The following is a 16,538-nucleotide window of genomic DNA, read 5'->3' as shown; positions in this document are numbered from 1 at the left end:
TCAACTACTCAGAGAGTTACTTGGCTTCAAAGACATGACACCTTTGGCATGAGTTGTAAGTAACGGGACGATTTCGCACAAAGAGATGGTATCAAATGGTAAAGGATCTCTACTAGAGACCAATACATTTACATCTACCAGAAGAGTCTAGAACTCCAAAAGACACTACCAAAGAAGCCAACGAACTTCACGCAGTGTTGCAACTGGGTTTCGAAACATGTCATAGCCATAGGGTGATTCTCAATCCTACAATGGTTACTGAAACCTACTACTCAGAGAGCAACCAAGGGTTGCCAACTGAGGGATTAATTACAAATCTGGTGGAATAGCTTCCTGCGAGTTAGTAGGAAGTTATCCAAAGAAAATCTATTGGTTAGGTATGAAGTTACAAAGGATCGGAGTCAGATGACCTATGATGGTAGTAATGATGACCACCTTTGCAGATATAGCCGTTGATAAAACTGATTGTTTTATCAATAGCGAAGACAATTGGAGCCACCTCAGTTCGACTTAAGAACTAGGCTATAAGTCTAAAGACTCTGCTAATTGAGATATTACTATTGGGGACAGCATGCTTCCTAAGAAGAAATATCGTAATTACCGAAGAGGGTGTGATGGTTTTCAGGGTTCACAGGTGTTTGCACCTTGGAAGAAAACTCAACCTCGTGAATTATAATTGAAGAGGTACATAGTTGTATGATAAATAGATGTAGTCTGTGAACACTCAGACGCGGAATATAAATATCGAAGTGCCTCCCAAGCTTTAGACATCATCCAGCAATAGAGAAAAGACCTTAACAATATAATATTGTTTTTACAATTCTACTCTACTTTACCTATTTTACTTCGCTCCTAGTAGTCATAAACGAAACAAGCAAAGTCCAAGCCTTCCTAGACAATCTCCGTCTACAGAAACGAATCTCTATTGGCCTAGACAACTTTGAAATCTATCAAGTTGTCTCTGCCTAACAGCAACCCACTATCTGCACAGGTGGCCATCAGCCAGCCGGTCCATCGGGGAGCTTTACAGCACTCAGCAGCTTTGTCCAACAGTTCAAGCCAGACTGGAAACACTTAATTAGACCTTGACCAACCTGACGCAGGCCCGATTGGTACTCGCAGGTGCCTCTCCTCCTCAATCAGCTCCCCCTAAGCCCCATATACTCGACGCCACAGAGCCCATCCGGCCCCCCAGCCCCTCGCACAGATCAACCATCCAATAGTCACAGGGCCGCCCATACCTAGCCCCATCAGGCAATCACTGGTCTTGGCCACATCAACAGAACCCCAACTCCCAGCACCTTGTAGCCGAGGGGGATCCTGTTAGGCGGAGACAACCTGATAGACTTCAGAGTTGTCTAGGCCGATCGAGATTCGTTTTTATAGACGGAGATTGTCTAGGAAGGCTCGGACTTCACTCATTTCGTTTATAACTACTAAGAGCGAAGTAAAGTAGGATAAAGTAAAATCGTAAGAACAATATTATATTGTTAAGGTCTCTTCTCCGTTGCTTGATGATGTCTAAAGCTTGGGAGGCACTTCGATATTTATATTCCGCGTCTGAGTGTTCGCGGACTACATATAACTAACATACAATCATGTACCTTTTTCCAATATAACTCGCAACGTCGGGTTTTCTTCCAAGGTGCGAACACCTAGAGACCCTGAAAATCATCATACCCTCTTTGATAATTATAATATGACTATTTGGAAGTCATGCTGTTTCCAATAGTAATTTATCCGATGGTGAGAGTCTTTTTAGACAAATGGCCCAATTTTCAAGTCGAACTGTGTTGGCTCCAATCGTCTCCCTTGTCGACGAAATGATCAGTTTCGTCTGCGGGTTGCATCTGCGAAGATAGTTGTTATTACCGACTTTCTAGGTCATCTAACTTCAACTCTTCATAACTCCATACCCAACCGATAGATCTTTTCCGGAGGACCTCCTACTTGCCTGCAGGAAGCCTTTCCATAGGATTGGTAGATAATCCCTCGGTCGGTAACCCTTGGTTGCTGTGGGTAATAGGATTCTGGTTACTGTTACCGGTTTGGGAGTCACCCCTTTGGTTGCAGTATGTACCGGAACATAGTTGTAACACTCCTCGAACTTCATTGGATTCGATGGTAGTATTCTCAGGAGTTCCAGACTCTTCTGGTTATCATAGGGTAGATGTGAATGTATTGGTCTTTCATTAAGATCCTTTACTATTCATCATCATCTCTTTGCGCGAAAACGTCCCGTTACTTACGGCCTATGCTGAAGATATCTCGTTCTTGAAGCCTAGTAACTTTCTGGGTAGTTGACGGATTCACTCCGTTATACTTCCCAGACCTAGCCGAAGGTCCCCTCTTATATATCCTGCGAACAGGATCCGGTCGGACGGACGGCGGCGACGTATACGGTGTTATTATAACACCTTCAATTCTGTGGTATAATACTCACAGGATGCAACTTAGATCGATATGTATGATGACGCGCGGGCCCCGTAAGGGGGCCGGAGGGGGGTGTTGGAGACCTGAGATTTCGATTTCGGGAGAGGTTACCCTACCTAGGGTGGTTCCTAGGTATCGGATCTCGGTATTCCTAACAGATCCACCAGCCACAGTCGGGAGCTATAAAGGAGGCAGCACCAATACCCGAAGGCACCGGCACCAGCCACACCATCCAACCCAGTCCAACCAAAGTCCAACCAAGCTGGGAAAGAGTAGGCAGAGCCAGCTGAAGCCAGCCCCACAGGTCCGGCAATAAGTACAGACCTAACAACAGGCAAGAGGCACCCCCAACTGACACGACATGAAGGGAGAAGGTGAGTGAACAGAAGCAGACAAATAGAAAGTAGGCCCCACTTGCAATAGGTGAAGCCACCAACTACAATCCATAACAGAACCACCTAAACATACAGATAACATGAGTGTCTGGCAGCCAATCGTCCCACACCACCCCAGGTAGCAATGGAAAACCATACCAGGGGGTAAGATTTTTCAGGGTCAAAGCCATCCCTACCGAGGTGAGAAGGAGATACCTGACTGAATCACTGTAAATGCCACAAGGACAAAACTCCAAGGGAATGGTAATAAACAACATCGTAGGATTCCGACTGTAGAAACTAAAATGTAATGTGGAGGGGCCGGGCGGGTACCACCCTGCCAACTCAAGAATAATGTGGCAGGTACGACGAGTTGAACTTAGGAAGGTCATCAGTCTAACCCAAGAGCATTTTGTATCGTGAATACTAAGAACTCTGTTAAAACCCAACAAGAAACATAAGCTGGCCCAGAGAATGACACGGGTGATCCCCCCAAACACAATGTTCAATCCCCCCAATCAAACGCAAAACCTGTGAGTAGACGATAGACAGGAAGCCGAAGACATTTTACCGAAAGGGGCTCGTAAGCGGCTATGATGAGTAGCTCGAAGTTCCAGTATCATGAGATAACCAGCAAGCAACGAAACGAGAAGCAAACAAGTAATCCGCCACATAACACCAAGAGACTTCAACACCAAGGACCCCAGGAACTACTGAGCGAACTTAGATATCTCCTCCAGAATCTGAGGCATCAAGCCTCATTGTAGGTACAAAAGAAATGCTTGGGGCGAAGCGACTGCAAGGACGAGGAAAAGTACTTAGAACAAAGTATGAAGAATCTATCCTCCTTGGCCGCATCGGCCTCCTTATATACTGTTCTTCCTGCCCGTAGTCATGTAACTCAGAATGGTCACAATTGCAAAACCAAATCATAACAAACTAGTCATGTGACCAAAGTGGTCACATACTCAAAACTCATGACATCATAGTAAGGTCATGTGCAAAAACTTATAAACTAATCATAATACAATAAACAAGTTATATGACTCAACTAAGTCATATGCATGAAACCCATGACCTCATAATGAGGTCATGTGCAAAACATAAATCATATGCGCAAGGCATACCCGCAAGGCATACTCGCAAGGCATACTCGCCAGGCACACATCTCATGACTCATACTTGAGTCATGTGCGAAACATAGTAAATCATAATATTATAAGTCATATGACCCAAATGAGTCATATGCGTGAAACAATAACATACCTATGACTCATAATCATGAGTCATGTAAAAACCTTTTCCATGCCAAGCCATGTTAGTGACATTAGCTCCTCTCCCCCAAAGCCTGAGTCCCATCAGGCTTTATCCCCAAGTTTTAATAGTTCCTGTCCTGCTAAATGCATGGACCTCCGAAGACTATTGAACTTGTCGTCCGCTTCCCGCCATCTTATCCTCACCATTTCCAAGGTGAGGTTCGCCATTTCAATTGTGCGCCATTGACTGTCATTTAGCTGTCTTAGCTCTGCAATCGTTTTTTCATTTGCCGAGATTGTGGCCTCAGCCTGGCCAAGTTGTTCCCAGAGTCCTCTGATTTGCCTGTGCAGGCTTCTAGTATCCGGTTCCGTTTCCATAGATGAATTTTGGGCTCCCCCCTCCCTGGGCCTCATCCTCGAGGCCCTAGTCCTCTGCCATATCATGGCATCCTTTCTGTTCAACTCTTTCTTTGTTCCATCCTTCTGCAGGTAGTATCCTGCAGTGATTTTCTTCATCCTATGCATCTTGCACGTGTTGTTGAAGCGCTGTTTCCAGTGCTTTAGGGCATGGTCCGGGCACAGACCATACTTTTTGTATTCTCTCGGAAACCACCCCGAGCCTTCCTTGTCCCCATAGTGTGTGAGACATCTATCATCGTAGCATACCATCCATGACATGGGTATAGGCTGTACGTGTTTTTTCCTTTCCCTGAGTTCTTCATCAGTCGGCCCCATGAATGAGTATTCGAGACTTGTTGGTATGGTTTAGTGGAAGCTATCGCCCCAGCCCTCCTGTAGTTGCAATAGCATGGGAGCCTTTCCCTTACCTTTATCTTGGTTGAATGTGATCATTACCTGGGCTGAGCTTGTCTGGGTATTGCAAGTGGAAGGTTGAGATGGCATCTTGTGCGTGTTCGAAGTTGTATGCGGAGTACCAAGTTTTATTGTGCTCTGGTGAGTAACCGGTCCACTTGACTCGGTATTGTAGATTTCCATAGAAGAAGCGAGAATCAACTATCTCATCGAGTTCGTATTCTGGTTCTCCGTTGAGTTCAATCGGAGGAGGAGGAATAATTGTTTGGGAGGGAAACTTATTGTCGTTGTGTAATTCAAGGAGTGAGATGTGGAATGTGTTGTGTATTTGCATTGAGGGGGGAAGGCCGAGTTTATAAGCTTGATTGCCCACTCTTTCCAGTATCTTGAATGGCATGATTTTCTTGTAGTCCAATTTCTTTGATAGTCGCGTCATATGGATCTTGCGTGGTATTAGCCATACCGTATCTCCCGGTTGTATGTTTGGATCTGGTCTTTGGTGTTTATCATATTGTTCTTTTTGCTGTTGTTGTACTTGACTCATTTCATATTGTATTGTCTCATGTAGTTTTCACATGTCTGTTTTATCCGGTATTATACCATTAATCATATGATATGTGGCCTGACTTTGTGGATGTTGTCTGTAATTCACAAAGAAGGGTGTCATGCCAATAGTTTCTTGTTTACCATTATTGTATGCGAATTTGGCCATTGATAGCAGTGTGCACCAATCATCTTTTTGGTAATTGACGTAGGCCTGTAAATATTGTTCGAGTATTGTGTTTACCTGTTCCGTTTGTCCATCTATTTGTGAGTGAAATGCTGTGCTTAGCCTGTTTTATATCCCCATTTCTCCAGTTACTTTTTTCCACAGTCCTGATGTGAACAATGTTCCTCGGTCAGTAATGATATTCTTCGGGAGGCTGTGAAGTCGGAAGACTTCTCGGAAGAATATTTGTATAAAATCCCGTGTATCCATATCTTTTCTGACCAGAATGAAATGACTCATTTTGGTCAGACGATCCACCATGACTAGGATACTATCGCATTTCTCCGATAATGGTAGGTCCATGATGAAATCTATAGTAATTGTTTTCCTGCCCTCACCCTTGTCCTCACTGCTGTTTTGCTGACCCCTGTCTCCAGGTTCTTCATCCCGGGAACTTTCAAGAAAAAACCGGGTTGTGATATCAACCTACTAGATCGAATCCTTTTTGGCCATCAGAAACGATAGGATCGCGAGGAATCCCGAATATATGACCACTTCAGTCAAAAGCGGACCACGTACACCCCCCCCCCCTAACCTCTACGACGGAACACCACCACCACAGCCTTGAACAGTGGGGACATAAACTCTCCCTATCAGTAGCAGACATTTACTCATTTATCCAAACTACCTAATTTACTTGGATGTTAACCTGCTTGGAAAATCTCCACTGCAGTCATTCATTCCGCCAACACGGCCATTTCTGTTTTTCCCCCATTTCCTATCTTGGCTGGCATAGTTACAGTAGATTTCCCTCCGATGATATTACACACGCAAAATCACAGGATCGAAAGATACCAGGCTTCCGAGAATGATTCAAGATTTTCCTGACAGTTCTATAGTAATATAAGATCAGTCCTCAGGACGCGTTAGATCCCACCAATGAGTTATTCGCAACCCTTTGCCAACTTGCCAAAGCAAACTTACTCTAGCCCGAAGGGGGAGGGGGTTCTGGCAGAGAATCTGATACCAGTGGTTGATATCAAGAGATTTTAACTAAAGGCGTTGTTCCCGACATTTGATGATGGGTAGACTTCCTCGACAGTAATGAAACGGCCCAACCTCCCGAGCGGGGCTGTATGCCAGCCACGACGAATGAGGATTCTTCCTTCTGTGATTGATAAGCAAAGGTCTCTCCCCGCAGGGCGAGTTGGCAATTGGTTCCCAGACAAGAATAAAACAGAGTGATATTTGGTGCTGCGGGACACACGACAACCAGACAGGCGAGTATTTACACCACTGGATAAGATTTCCCCAGAACATTCCCCACACCCTCGACTCAGTTCCTACTAACCCCAATGTCTTACAAAGTCTCAAAACCACCGTTGGTTGGTATCGGCTTGGAAGGGCAGATCTCGTTCACTATCCATGTGGAAGTAAGTCATCCCTCTCTCACCGGTGGGGGGGGGCATATCCCTCGACTGGAGATATTCGAGGTTTTTTTTCCCTATCCCTCCAAAGTCAGGCGACCATCTATTCCCCCCATTATCTCCCAGTACTGTTCTTGAATCAATCATTATCCCGTTCCAGCTTTTTTTTCTTCACTTTGGAGCAATTCAACTATGATGGCAACCTTAGCTTGTGCAAGCAAACGGTTTTTGTTCAGTTCCTAGCTTACCCAGTCGTAATCACGGCTTACCGTTCCTTCACAGTAAAAGACAAGGCGAATCACCGTGTGTGGGTGCTCCCGTGTGAGCGTAATATCACAACCGCCCACATACACACCTGCATTCAAGGTCAAAGACGGCACATGCACATCAGATCACTCGCCTTCCTCCGTTGCGTAACTCCACTTCCACGAGAATGGATACGCGGGTATGATATAAGTTAGTATTGATTCGCGGTCAGACCCAATGAAACAACTAGTAGGGCATCATCCAGCAGAGGACATCTCACTACAGCTATGGAGATGAGGAGTGTTGCGACCTAAAAAAAAAAAAAAAACCCAAATTCAGTGCTCTGTTCGACAAAGGCCAAGAAAACATCAAGATTTTCCACTAGTATCATAAGAAAAGATTTCCGTGCTACTAAAGGAGTCTTGGGTTAGGGGATTCAATTCTCACTTTGGGCTTTTATATGATACAGCCGAGCGAATACTCGGTTGGCCTGGACGATTGCATAGCACTGTACCGCTAACGGATCCTGAGGATGACTGCTGTGAGGGCAATGGCGGCTAGTTCATCCCAAGAATCACTTAATCATGATACTTCCAGCCTACCTAGTACTGCTTAGCAACTAGAGGCTTTCAGTGATGATACTCACCAGGTGGATAGAAAAGCTCCTAAGAGAAAAGAAGGTGGAACTTGTCATCCGTGACTTCAATTCTGGTTCGGACCACCGATAGACGAAATGGAATCCTATGATACGTGCATATGTTCTGTTACCATTGTGCTATCCACTAAAATTACTTGTTATCGTACTTTCTTTCTTTCAGCTTGAACAGAAACTTCTTAGGTTCTGGTAGTATGTTCTTGTTCAGTTTTTCTTTTACCCGCAATACCATTAAGCTTTTGGTATCACAAGGGAAAGAAATGGTCGCACTAATATTATTATTGTAATATTAGCTCGTGGAGACTACCACCTGCCATGGCCTCTGAGGGTAGTGCTAAGGCCTGCATGGGGGTAATGGAGTGTGTTTATAAAAGATACTTAAGGAGCAGATGAAATTAAGGTATCATAAAATCATGATCGGAAGCGACCCTATGGAGATATACCAGAGGAGGAAGGAAACAATAATAGCTAGAAATTTTTCTTCTCCTGTCTTGATACAACAGGGCAAACCTCCAAGTATCATACCAATTGACATCCCCCCTTCTATATGAACAGCTGATTTAGGTTCCTACCGCTTTACTCATTTCGAACCATGCCATGATGATTCGGCCCAAGGGCGTTGAATTCTCTCATGCTATTAGTCCTTCAGTCCGTACGTTATACAGCACTAGTACTCGCGACCTATCCCCGTATCCGCGAATATATATATAATACCTACAGTACAAGTTAGAGACAATACTAATAACAATTATAAAAACATCAAACCAGTCTTCAACCCGAGTTACGACAACCTCAATCCAACCGCCAGCCATCCCTCCAAAGCAAGCAGGTAGGTAGGTATGTATCATATCTCGCCCATTTCACCCCCTCCCTCACACACACACACAACACACTCCCTTCAAGCCATCCATCGAATGGCAAATATACGGTACACTCGAGATATGATATGATACGTGGTTCAAACGGCATTATTCACAATTCACAAACCTACCGGTAGGGCAACTACCGCCCCCCCCCCCTCAGTCCTCTCTCTCTCTCTCTCTCTCTCTCTCTCCGCCAACGGTTCGCAATCCCGCACGTGCCCGGCTAACGTGAAAAACGGAACCGGCAACTGGGATAATTGTATTATATCATCATTTATAATTAAAAAAAAAAAAGAGAAAAAATAATCGCTAACGCGAATTCTTCAAAAGTTTTAAATTAAATCCCTTCCAAGTTTTTCCCCCCAACCCCGCTGGGAACGCCGCGAAAAAGGTGGCGATGGTGGGTATTTTTTCCTCTGATGGGAAAGGATTTTTTTTGGTTACGAATTGCTTAGTCTTGCTTGTTGTACTGTATTTATCTCACTGTTACGCGCGGGTTACGATAGCTTACCGGAGGGTTTTTTCGTCCATTCATCCATGCTAGATCTCCCGTTCAGGATTGACTCCCGGTGGGGTTTTGAGAGTGGTGAAGGGGAAAAGAAGAGGAAAAAAAGTGTGTATACAATGAGTACGTACCATCATGGGTATGATATATCGCGAAGCCAATGGGTGTCGGAGTCGACAAACTTATGTGATGCGTCCCCCTCATCACCCTAACTATCAGAACAATCAATCAATCACGAAGAAATAATAAGAATGACTTTGGTGTTTGGTCTCCCTCAGCGCAGAGTACTCGAGTACAGTACCGTACTGTACTGTTCACACCCACAACTGCATTTACCCAACCACCAGTGCTGCGGACTTCAATCGACTTATCCGGCTGGCTGGCTGGCTGGCCGGCTGGTATCATCTACTACATTGCGGTCTAATCCCCCACAAGTATTACTCGTGATATCTCGAGGCCCGATTCTGTTCTACTATACTAAGTTGACCCTTCGGTCTGTCACTGAGATATATAATCTGGAGTACAGTACCGGTATATGCTCCTCTCCCGATAACTGGTGAGTTGTCAGCTCCGACAAGCAAGCACAGAGTATTTTTTATTTTTTTCTCTAGATTCCGGTTGACACCAATGGATCACCGTTGTCGAAAATTATGTCATAATATTATTGCCACGAGCACTGCGATACGAAAACTCAGACACTAATAAGCTCCTGAGAAGCATTGGCGTTTTCTTGACATAATAATATAAGATCACACAATTCCCTCAACTTGTCAGACTAAACTTATCATAGGCTAACTAGCTAATAATCTAATGGCGTATTTCAAGAGTTTTCGCAATACCGCATTTGTGATATAGAAGTATGTTACTCTTGTTAGATTCTAGCTATCTTTTTAACTACCCAACTACCTAGCTAACCACAGCGTAGCTACAATACTGAGTACTGTACATCCCCTCCCCCATCAATGCTAAGTCCACTCTCAACAATTGAGAAACCCACAAGAAAAAAAGAAAAAAACACCACCATCCAAACTCCACATCATCATTGTCATCACCATCATCAAATTCGTAATGCCATTTTTCTTTTTTTATAACAAAAAAAAGTATAAAAAAATGAGTATAAATAGAAAGGTATCATGGGTCGTCAATCATCAACCATTCAGCAGCAGCACTAGAAAGTGGGGCTGGTGGTGGGTGCTTTTGGCAGGAAAAGGATAAAACAAGGATGAAGGGGAGGGAAGGGAATTCGTTAGGGGCGTGAGGAAAAAGTATCATAAGCAAGAGGGGAAGGGGGGGGGTATCTTTGGTATCTGAGGATGGACACATGAAAAGGAAAAACCAACGCTACATCAAAGTATGATACCCTCAAACCAAAGTAAGGTACGGTATGCTATAAAATGCGCATGCAGAAACCAAGCTACTACCAAGCTAGCAAGAGTAACCACTTCGTCTATCACAGACTAACCACCAGCACTGCATTGCAGAACAGGGCAAACAGGCAGAAAGAAGGAGTAGGCCACTCAAGCTCAATATACCATAGATATCGTAGGCAGAGGCAGTCAAACAATAAACACTCCCCTTCTCCCCCCATCATTCCCAGTCCAATCACAACACAACGAAACCCAAAACCAAACCAATTCTTTTTTTTTACCCATCCCAACCAAACAAAACAAAACAAGATCCGCCTTGCTCCTCCCACGGTGTAAAAGAATAAAAATAAAAGGCAAGAAAATGCATCATGTCGTAATCGTCGTAATGATAATAAAGAGACGGTAAAAAAAAAAAAAAAAGTAAAAGAGGTAAGTAAAAACAGATTTTGGTTGTCTTCCTCGCCTGCGTCTGCCCGCCTTGTTCCTCATGGCTTGGTTTCCTTCCATTCTCCGACTCCACCCACACCAATCTTGGCTCCACGAGAACGGACGGACGGATGAACGAGACGGACGAGACGAGAACGAACGGAACGGAATAATATGGTAATGGTAAAAAAGGTCATTCATATAAATATTCGTTAAAAAAAATGGAGGGGTTCCTTAATAAAAGACAAAGGCAAAAGAGAGATAAAAACTATAGAGCAGAAAGGAGAAAAGCGTGGGAAAAAAACAGAGGGAACACCTGACGATTGCAACAAGATGGACTTGGTTCAAACAAAATGTGGCAACAGGAAAAAAAAACGGACTTCGCTGCGTTACTTCATATCTTTTTTTGGGAGACGAAGAAAGAGAAGAATGAAGAGATAAGAGGATATAGGGAGCAAAAAGGAAAAAAAATCCTGAGTATAGCCGGCCCACCGGATCACAGTAACCTGTTCGTGATTCACAGAGAATAGAAAGTACGGTAAGGAAAATGAGGGAAACAATAGTGAGGGAATCAAAAAATAAAATCAAGTAAAAAAAGGATTACTCTCAACTCCAGAAAAACAAAATTCAAGGTAACCCTGCAAAAAATGCTTTTGGAGATTTCGAGATGTCGAAGAAGCGAAAAAGAGGAAAAAAACCAGTAAAAGTCTATAAGTAATTACCGCCGTCCCCGGGTAGTGCCAATGGCCGATCGTGCACGATTAAGACGGCCATCAGTATTCCTATCGAATGTACTCGAGTTGATTCCCCCAACAGTAGGCGTCGAACCCTCACGGATTGTCTTGCGCCTCTTAAGACCGCCAATTCCACCCTCCGAATCTCCACCCGATCTTTCGTCTTGTCCTCTGCTCGAGGGACGAGACCCATGCTCATCTTCATCGTCCATCTCACGGATACGCTTATTCGATCCAGGAGTAGACGCTCCATTAACGCCAAAGGTCTGTGGTGTGCCTTGGGCAGGTATAGAGACACCCATACCCGGCTGATTCTGATATCCGCTGTCTTGAGCCCCAGTTCCATTGGGTCCGCTGTGATCAGCCGCAGCGTCTTGGCCACCATTTACCAATTGGTAAAGGCCCCGTGCGGGTGGCTGGCGAATTGCATTTCCGTTAGTAGAGTTTGTCCTGGGCGGAGTGGAATATCCACTCTGTACCCATTGTTGAGATGCGTTGGTCGTCCGTGGCGTAGCACCGGGCCCGCCATCAACGGTCCTCGGAACAGACACGCTTGACCCAGTATATGTTGATCGTGCAGGAGTTGAAGGACCTTGACCGCCATGATTTGGTGAGCCCGTCATCTCTGGAGACAAATGGGGAGTGTGGTCACCCTGCATGGAAGGATAGTAATTACCAGTGCGGTGACCATTTGCATAATTGGGATCGTGTGTATATTCTTCCTCATGTTCAGGCTCATGCTCAGCCTCTTCCTCCCCATGGTCCTCATGTTCTTCTCCCTCAACAGCCAACCCGTTTTGCTCCTCCACGTTCTCCTCCTTTGGATGCGTGTCATCAGCGGTATTTTGTCTGGATGAAGGCCTTGAAAGTGGGGCAGGTGGTCCACGTGATGAAGGTGGGCCCATAGGGCTAGGCTCCTGCCTTTGATTCATATATTGAGGAGGCTGGGTCAAAGGCTGCCCAAATCTCTGCATATTCTGTTGCGCAATACTATGTTGAGCCATAGCGGATGGGTTTGACGGATACAGAGATGGTGGCGGTGGGTACTGTTGCAATTGCTGCAGTGCACCGCCGGGGGGTGTGGTTGCCGGTGTGGTCGGCATTGAACGAGCACTGTTCATCACAGTCTCGATAGTCGAGGGCTGACCACCAGTGCCTCCAACTGAGGAGACCATATTCCCGTTCCAGAAAGTTGGGCTTTCAGAATTGCCAACGCCCATAACACTGGACGCACTCGAGGGCGGTGTCGGGAATGAAATACTTCGCTCTAGACCCGGCCTTTGGAGTTGATTCTGGGGAGGATGGGGTGCCAAATTAGGGTGAGGTGGGAGCGATGTATGCATGGGGTGTTGCATCGCATGATGGTGGTGCATAGGGGGCTGTGATGACGGAACCAGCTCAGATGGATTTCTCCTTTGCATCTGGTTCTGCTGCTGCTGCTGGAGGGCAGCGTTGTCCTGTTGCCTACGGTGCGCTGCTGCCATCACCGCATTGGTCCTATTGGTGTTTGCAGGGTGGTAGAGCAGAGCACCAATGTTATGCACGAAAAGTGGGTACAACAGCTCGGTAATCTTCTCCTTGTTGGCGAAGTCCAATGCACGGTCGAACGGTATCCTGCAGGCACCAAGGTAAGCTTAAGTTCTCGTGTGAGAAAAAGTAGTCGTATAAGGACTAGATGAAACGGCGACGCACCACACTCCCTTGAGGTGCATCGGCCCAATCTTGACCACATGCCGAACTTTCTCGCTCTTCAAGATGCCATCACGTCTTCCACGAGTCATTCCTGCGACATTCAGCAGTTTCGTTCCATTAATCATATGGTTGTCTGGAAGAAACAAAAAAATCACACCCATCCCTGTTAGTTCAAGAATACCACGAGAATATATCACGAACACCAGGACTAAGAATTGACGGACCTTCTCTCCTCGCCACACAAACACCCTTAGCCTCAACCTGGAAACACAAACTTCCTTCGTCCTCCCACAACGTGGCCGTCACTCTAGGTTTCATCCCAGGTGGAGCGTGCTGACCAGTAGTATCAAAAGGGGGTTGGTTTCCGAACCCCGTGGCAGATGTAGCCGATGAAGGCGTCTGAGGGCCTCCCTGAGATACGGATGCAAGTGGTGATGGACTAGGCGTCATCTGAGAGTTCTGTGGTAGTGGCAGAAGTTGCTGTGTGGCATGGACAGACATTGGGCCCGATACGCCCGGCTGCCCAGCCGGTGAGGAGACGCCACCCTGGCTAGAGAAGAAGGGGGGGGGGAACCCATGATGGGGTTGAGAATAACTAGGCTGCAGCACTGGTGGTTGAGGAGGAAACGACATATTACTACCAGAGGTAGCTGTCTGAGGCGTAGGAGGCTGCCCTTGTGAGAGATTGTGATGATGACTGAAGTCCAACCCGACGTAAGGAGTGTTGGTTTGTGAATTCATGAACCCGGGATCGCTACCGTAGGCGAACTGAGAGTTGTGAAGGGAGCCTGGCCCGGGGTTCGACGGGTGATAAGGTTGAGTATTATGTTGAGGAGAAGGAATGTTTAGGTTAGGAAGGGAGTGTTGAATGGATTGTGGTGTGGGGGCGTTAGGTCCCGTAGGTGTCTTGACCTTCAGAGAACCGTTGGGGGTAGTACTGGAATGAGAGTTCAAAATCGATGTGCCCAAAGAACGGGGAGACGAATTGTTCGGGACGTTGTTTGCCGACTGTGGGATTGATAGTGCAGCTGGCGGCTTGTCGCTGGACATAGTCTTGGGGAAGTTTTGATTGTACGTCCACGGAAAGACGTCAAGCGGCGTGGCTCTTGGTTGAACCGAAGAGGGAAGGGAAGGCAGCTCCAGCTTGCTTATTGTACAGTGTGACTGCCTTTTGATGGCGGATACAATGAATTCTGAAGAGAGAGTTAGAAATGAGGTCGGGAAGAGATGGACCAGCTTCTGTGCGTATTTCAGCCAACAGATGTCGACGCCTCTCACTAACGTTTCCGGCAATTCTACTTCACTCCACAGAAGAGCAAAGGGAGGAAATCAATTAAATTTTGTTCACGCCCGAAAAGACGTTGAAGATATGATTCGAGCAACGGATGTAATGGAAAAAAACTGTGGCTCGGTGGTGGGCTGTGCGACAGTTAAAGGACAAGAACGCTCGGCTGAGTGCAGCTGTGATGCAGAAACGAATCAACGGGCGAGGCGAACGAAAAATAAAATAAAATCGAATAGACGGGTATTTTGATGGAACAAAAAAAAAAAAACTTTTGGTGGGTGGTCGTGGTAAAGCTGATATGCCGAACGGGAAAAGAAAAAACCCAGGCAACGCAAAAGAGGTATAAAAAAATCGTAGTCCCGAAGACTGCAGTGGGTGGAATCGTATTTTACAGTACTGCCCGAGTTACGGATGCCACTGACGAAGAACGCGTGAAAACCGAAGAAAAAAGTGAGGGAATGCTTTTTTGGACGAAATCGTTTTTAGACGATATGTCGGGGCAAAAAGAAAAAAAAAGGTGAGGTTTGCGCCGTTCTGGTTCGTTTTCTTCGTTTCAAATCGTAAAAATTGGCAATCACTCTTTCTTTTTTTGGATGAAAAACCGAGTCTCAACTTTTATAGTATTCCCCGTTCAGTAGCGTCAAAAGCAATTGCAACTGGTCCCGTCAATTGCAAGAGTCTGGTCGTAAATTCGTTTGGGTCGTATCCTCGTTGGTCGTCGTTCAATGGTTGTAACCTTCAAAGCTTCTCCCTCTCTAGCAATATTGTTTCTCCCACCCGGTAACTGTATCTTAAGTGTCTCGGATCGGAGAAGCCAGAAGATGTTCGTGAAGGGGAATTCCTTCTGGTTGCGCCTTGCTGCGAGATCGCCCGGTCGTTGATGATGCAGAGGAAACGCAGGGCGAGCCGTGTATGGTAGGCGCGAGAGGGGAAGGGAAGTGGAATAAAGAAGGGAAGGAATTGCGCGACGAACCGAGCAAGAGAGGTTGGGATTCGGGGAAGGGGGACGGAGGAGGGGGGGGCGCAAGTAGGGTTGGGGGAGTTGGTGGGTGAGGGAGCGAGAGGAGGACTCGAGAGGCTGGGGAGAGCTCGAGAGAGGTGAAAGAGTGAGCGAGAGAAGTTAGAGCAACAGGCAGCGAAGTAGATTTTACGAACGTTGATGCGGGTCGGGGCGAGTTGCAGGGAAGCAGCACACACAGCAGTGATTGTCCGTGGTGGAGCGTTTCTTTTTCCTTTTTCCTTTTTCCTTTTTTTTCCTTTTTTTCTTTCCTTCTTTCTCTGGGCCTTTGGCTTCTCACTCTTTCTCGGTGGGTGGGGAACGGACCGGGGGGGGGTGGTGGAAGGGGAAGGGGAGGAGGGGGTGGGATTGGGGAGTGGGAGTGGGCAGGAGGGGAGGAGGGGACAGTGGAGGGGGTTGATGAAAGGTGTGGTGCGGAGAAGAAAAGGAGGAGGCAGGTCAGAATGATATGTACCGCAAAGCGTGTCTCTGTATGGACTATGGTAATAATGTGAGAAGTATGGGAAGTGAGTGAATGATACCGAAGCGAGTTATCCCAGCAGCGGCAGTACCGTACGAGTAGCCCACCCTCAATCCACAACCCCTTCTCACTCTCTTCCTTCTCAATCAACTCTTCCCCAATTTCTATTCTGTAAGGAGGCTCGACGTCCCTCGTTAATGGAGGCTGGGCGGCGAGGACAGGATGGCAGGGGCCAGGGAGGGGAGGGGTGTGAGGGATGACAATGGAAAGGTGAT

At 46.3% G+C, this 16,538-nt stretch overlaps 2 protein-coding genes; both read right to left on the bottom strand.

Annotated features, from left to right (window-relative positions):
- Positions 1 to 10,343: 10,343 nt before the first annotated feature.
- On the bottom strand, positions 10,344 to 10,604 carry GSTUM_00005510001 (uncharacterized protein; the record flags this gene model as incomplete). XM_002837658.2 has 1 exon in its annotated part: positions 10,344 to 10,604. The coding sequence occupies one exon, from the start codon at positions 10,602 to 10,604 to the stop codon at positions 10,413 to 10,415; it is 192 nt and encodes a 63-aa protein (XP_002837704.1). The 3' UTR covers positions 10,344 to 10,412.
- Positions 10,605 to 10,628: 24 nt separating this feature from the next.
- Positions 10,629 to 15,697, bottom strand: GSTUM_00005509001 (uncharacterized protein). XM_002837657.2 has 3 exons: positions 13,725 to 15,697; positions 13,501 to 13,633; positions 10,629 to 13,422 (listed from the first exon to the last, which is right to left on the bottom strand). The coding sequence occupies exons 1-3, from the start codon at positions 14,548 to 14,550 to the stop codon at positions 11,793 to 11,795; spliced, it is 2,589 nt and encodes an 862-aa protein (XP_002837703.1). The 5' UTR covers positions 14,551 to 15,697; the 3' UTR covers positions 10,629 to 11,792.
- Positions 15,698 to 16,538: the final 841 nt, after the last annotated feature.

This window comes from Tuber melanosporum, assembly GCF_000151645.1.
Source record: "Tuber melanosporum whole genome shotgun sequence assembly, scaffold_2, strain Mel28".
Taxonomy (NCBI): Eukaryota; Fungi; Ascomycota; class Pezizomycetes; order Pezizales; family Tuberaceae; genus Tuber; species Tuber melanosporum.
Note: the sequence above shows the minus strand (reverse complement) of the source record. Positions and strands in the feature narration are given on the sequence as shown.

Excerpts from the sequence above, each read along its gene's own strand:
- GSTUM_00005509001 (XM_002837657.2), bottom strand. The coding sequence starts at position 14,550 with ATGTCCAGCGACAAGCCGCCAGCTGCACTATCAATCCCACAGTCGGCA. Across the intron at positions 13,634-13,724 it reads TTGTGTGGCGAGGAGAGAAG|ACAACCATATGATTAATGGA; the intron begins GTCCGTCAATTC and ends TGTTTCTTCCAG. Across the intron at positions 13,423-13,500 it reads ATGCACCTCAAGGGAGTGTG|GATACCGTTCGACCGTGCAT; the intron begins GTGCGTCGCCGT and ends TGGTGCCTGCAG.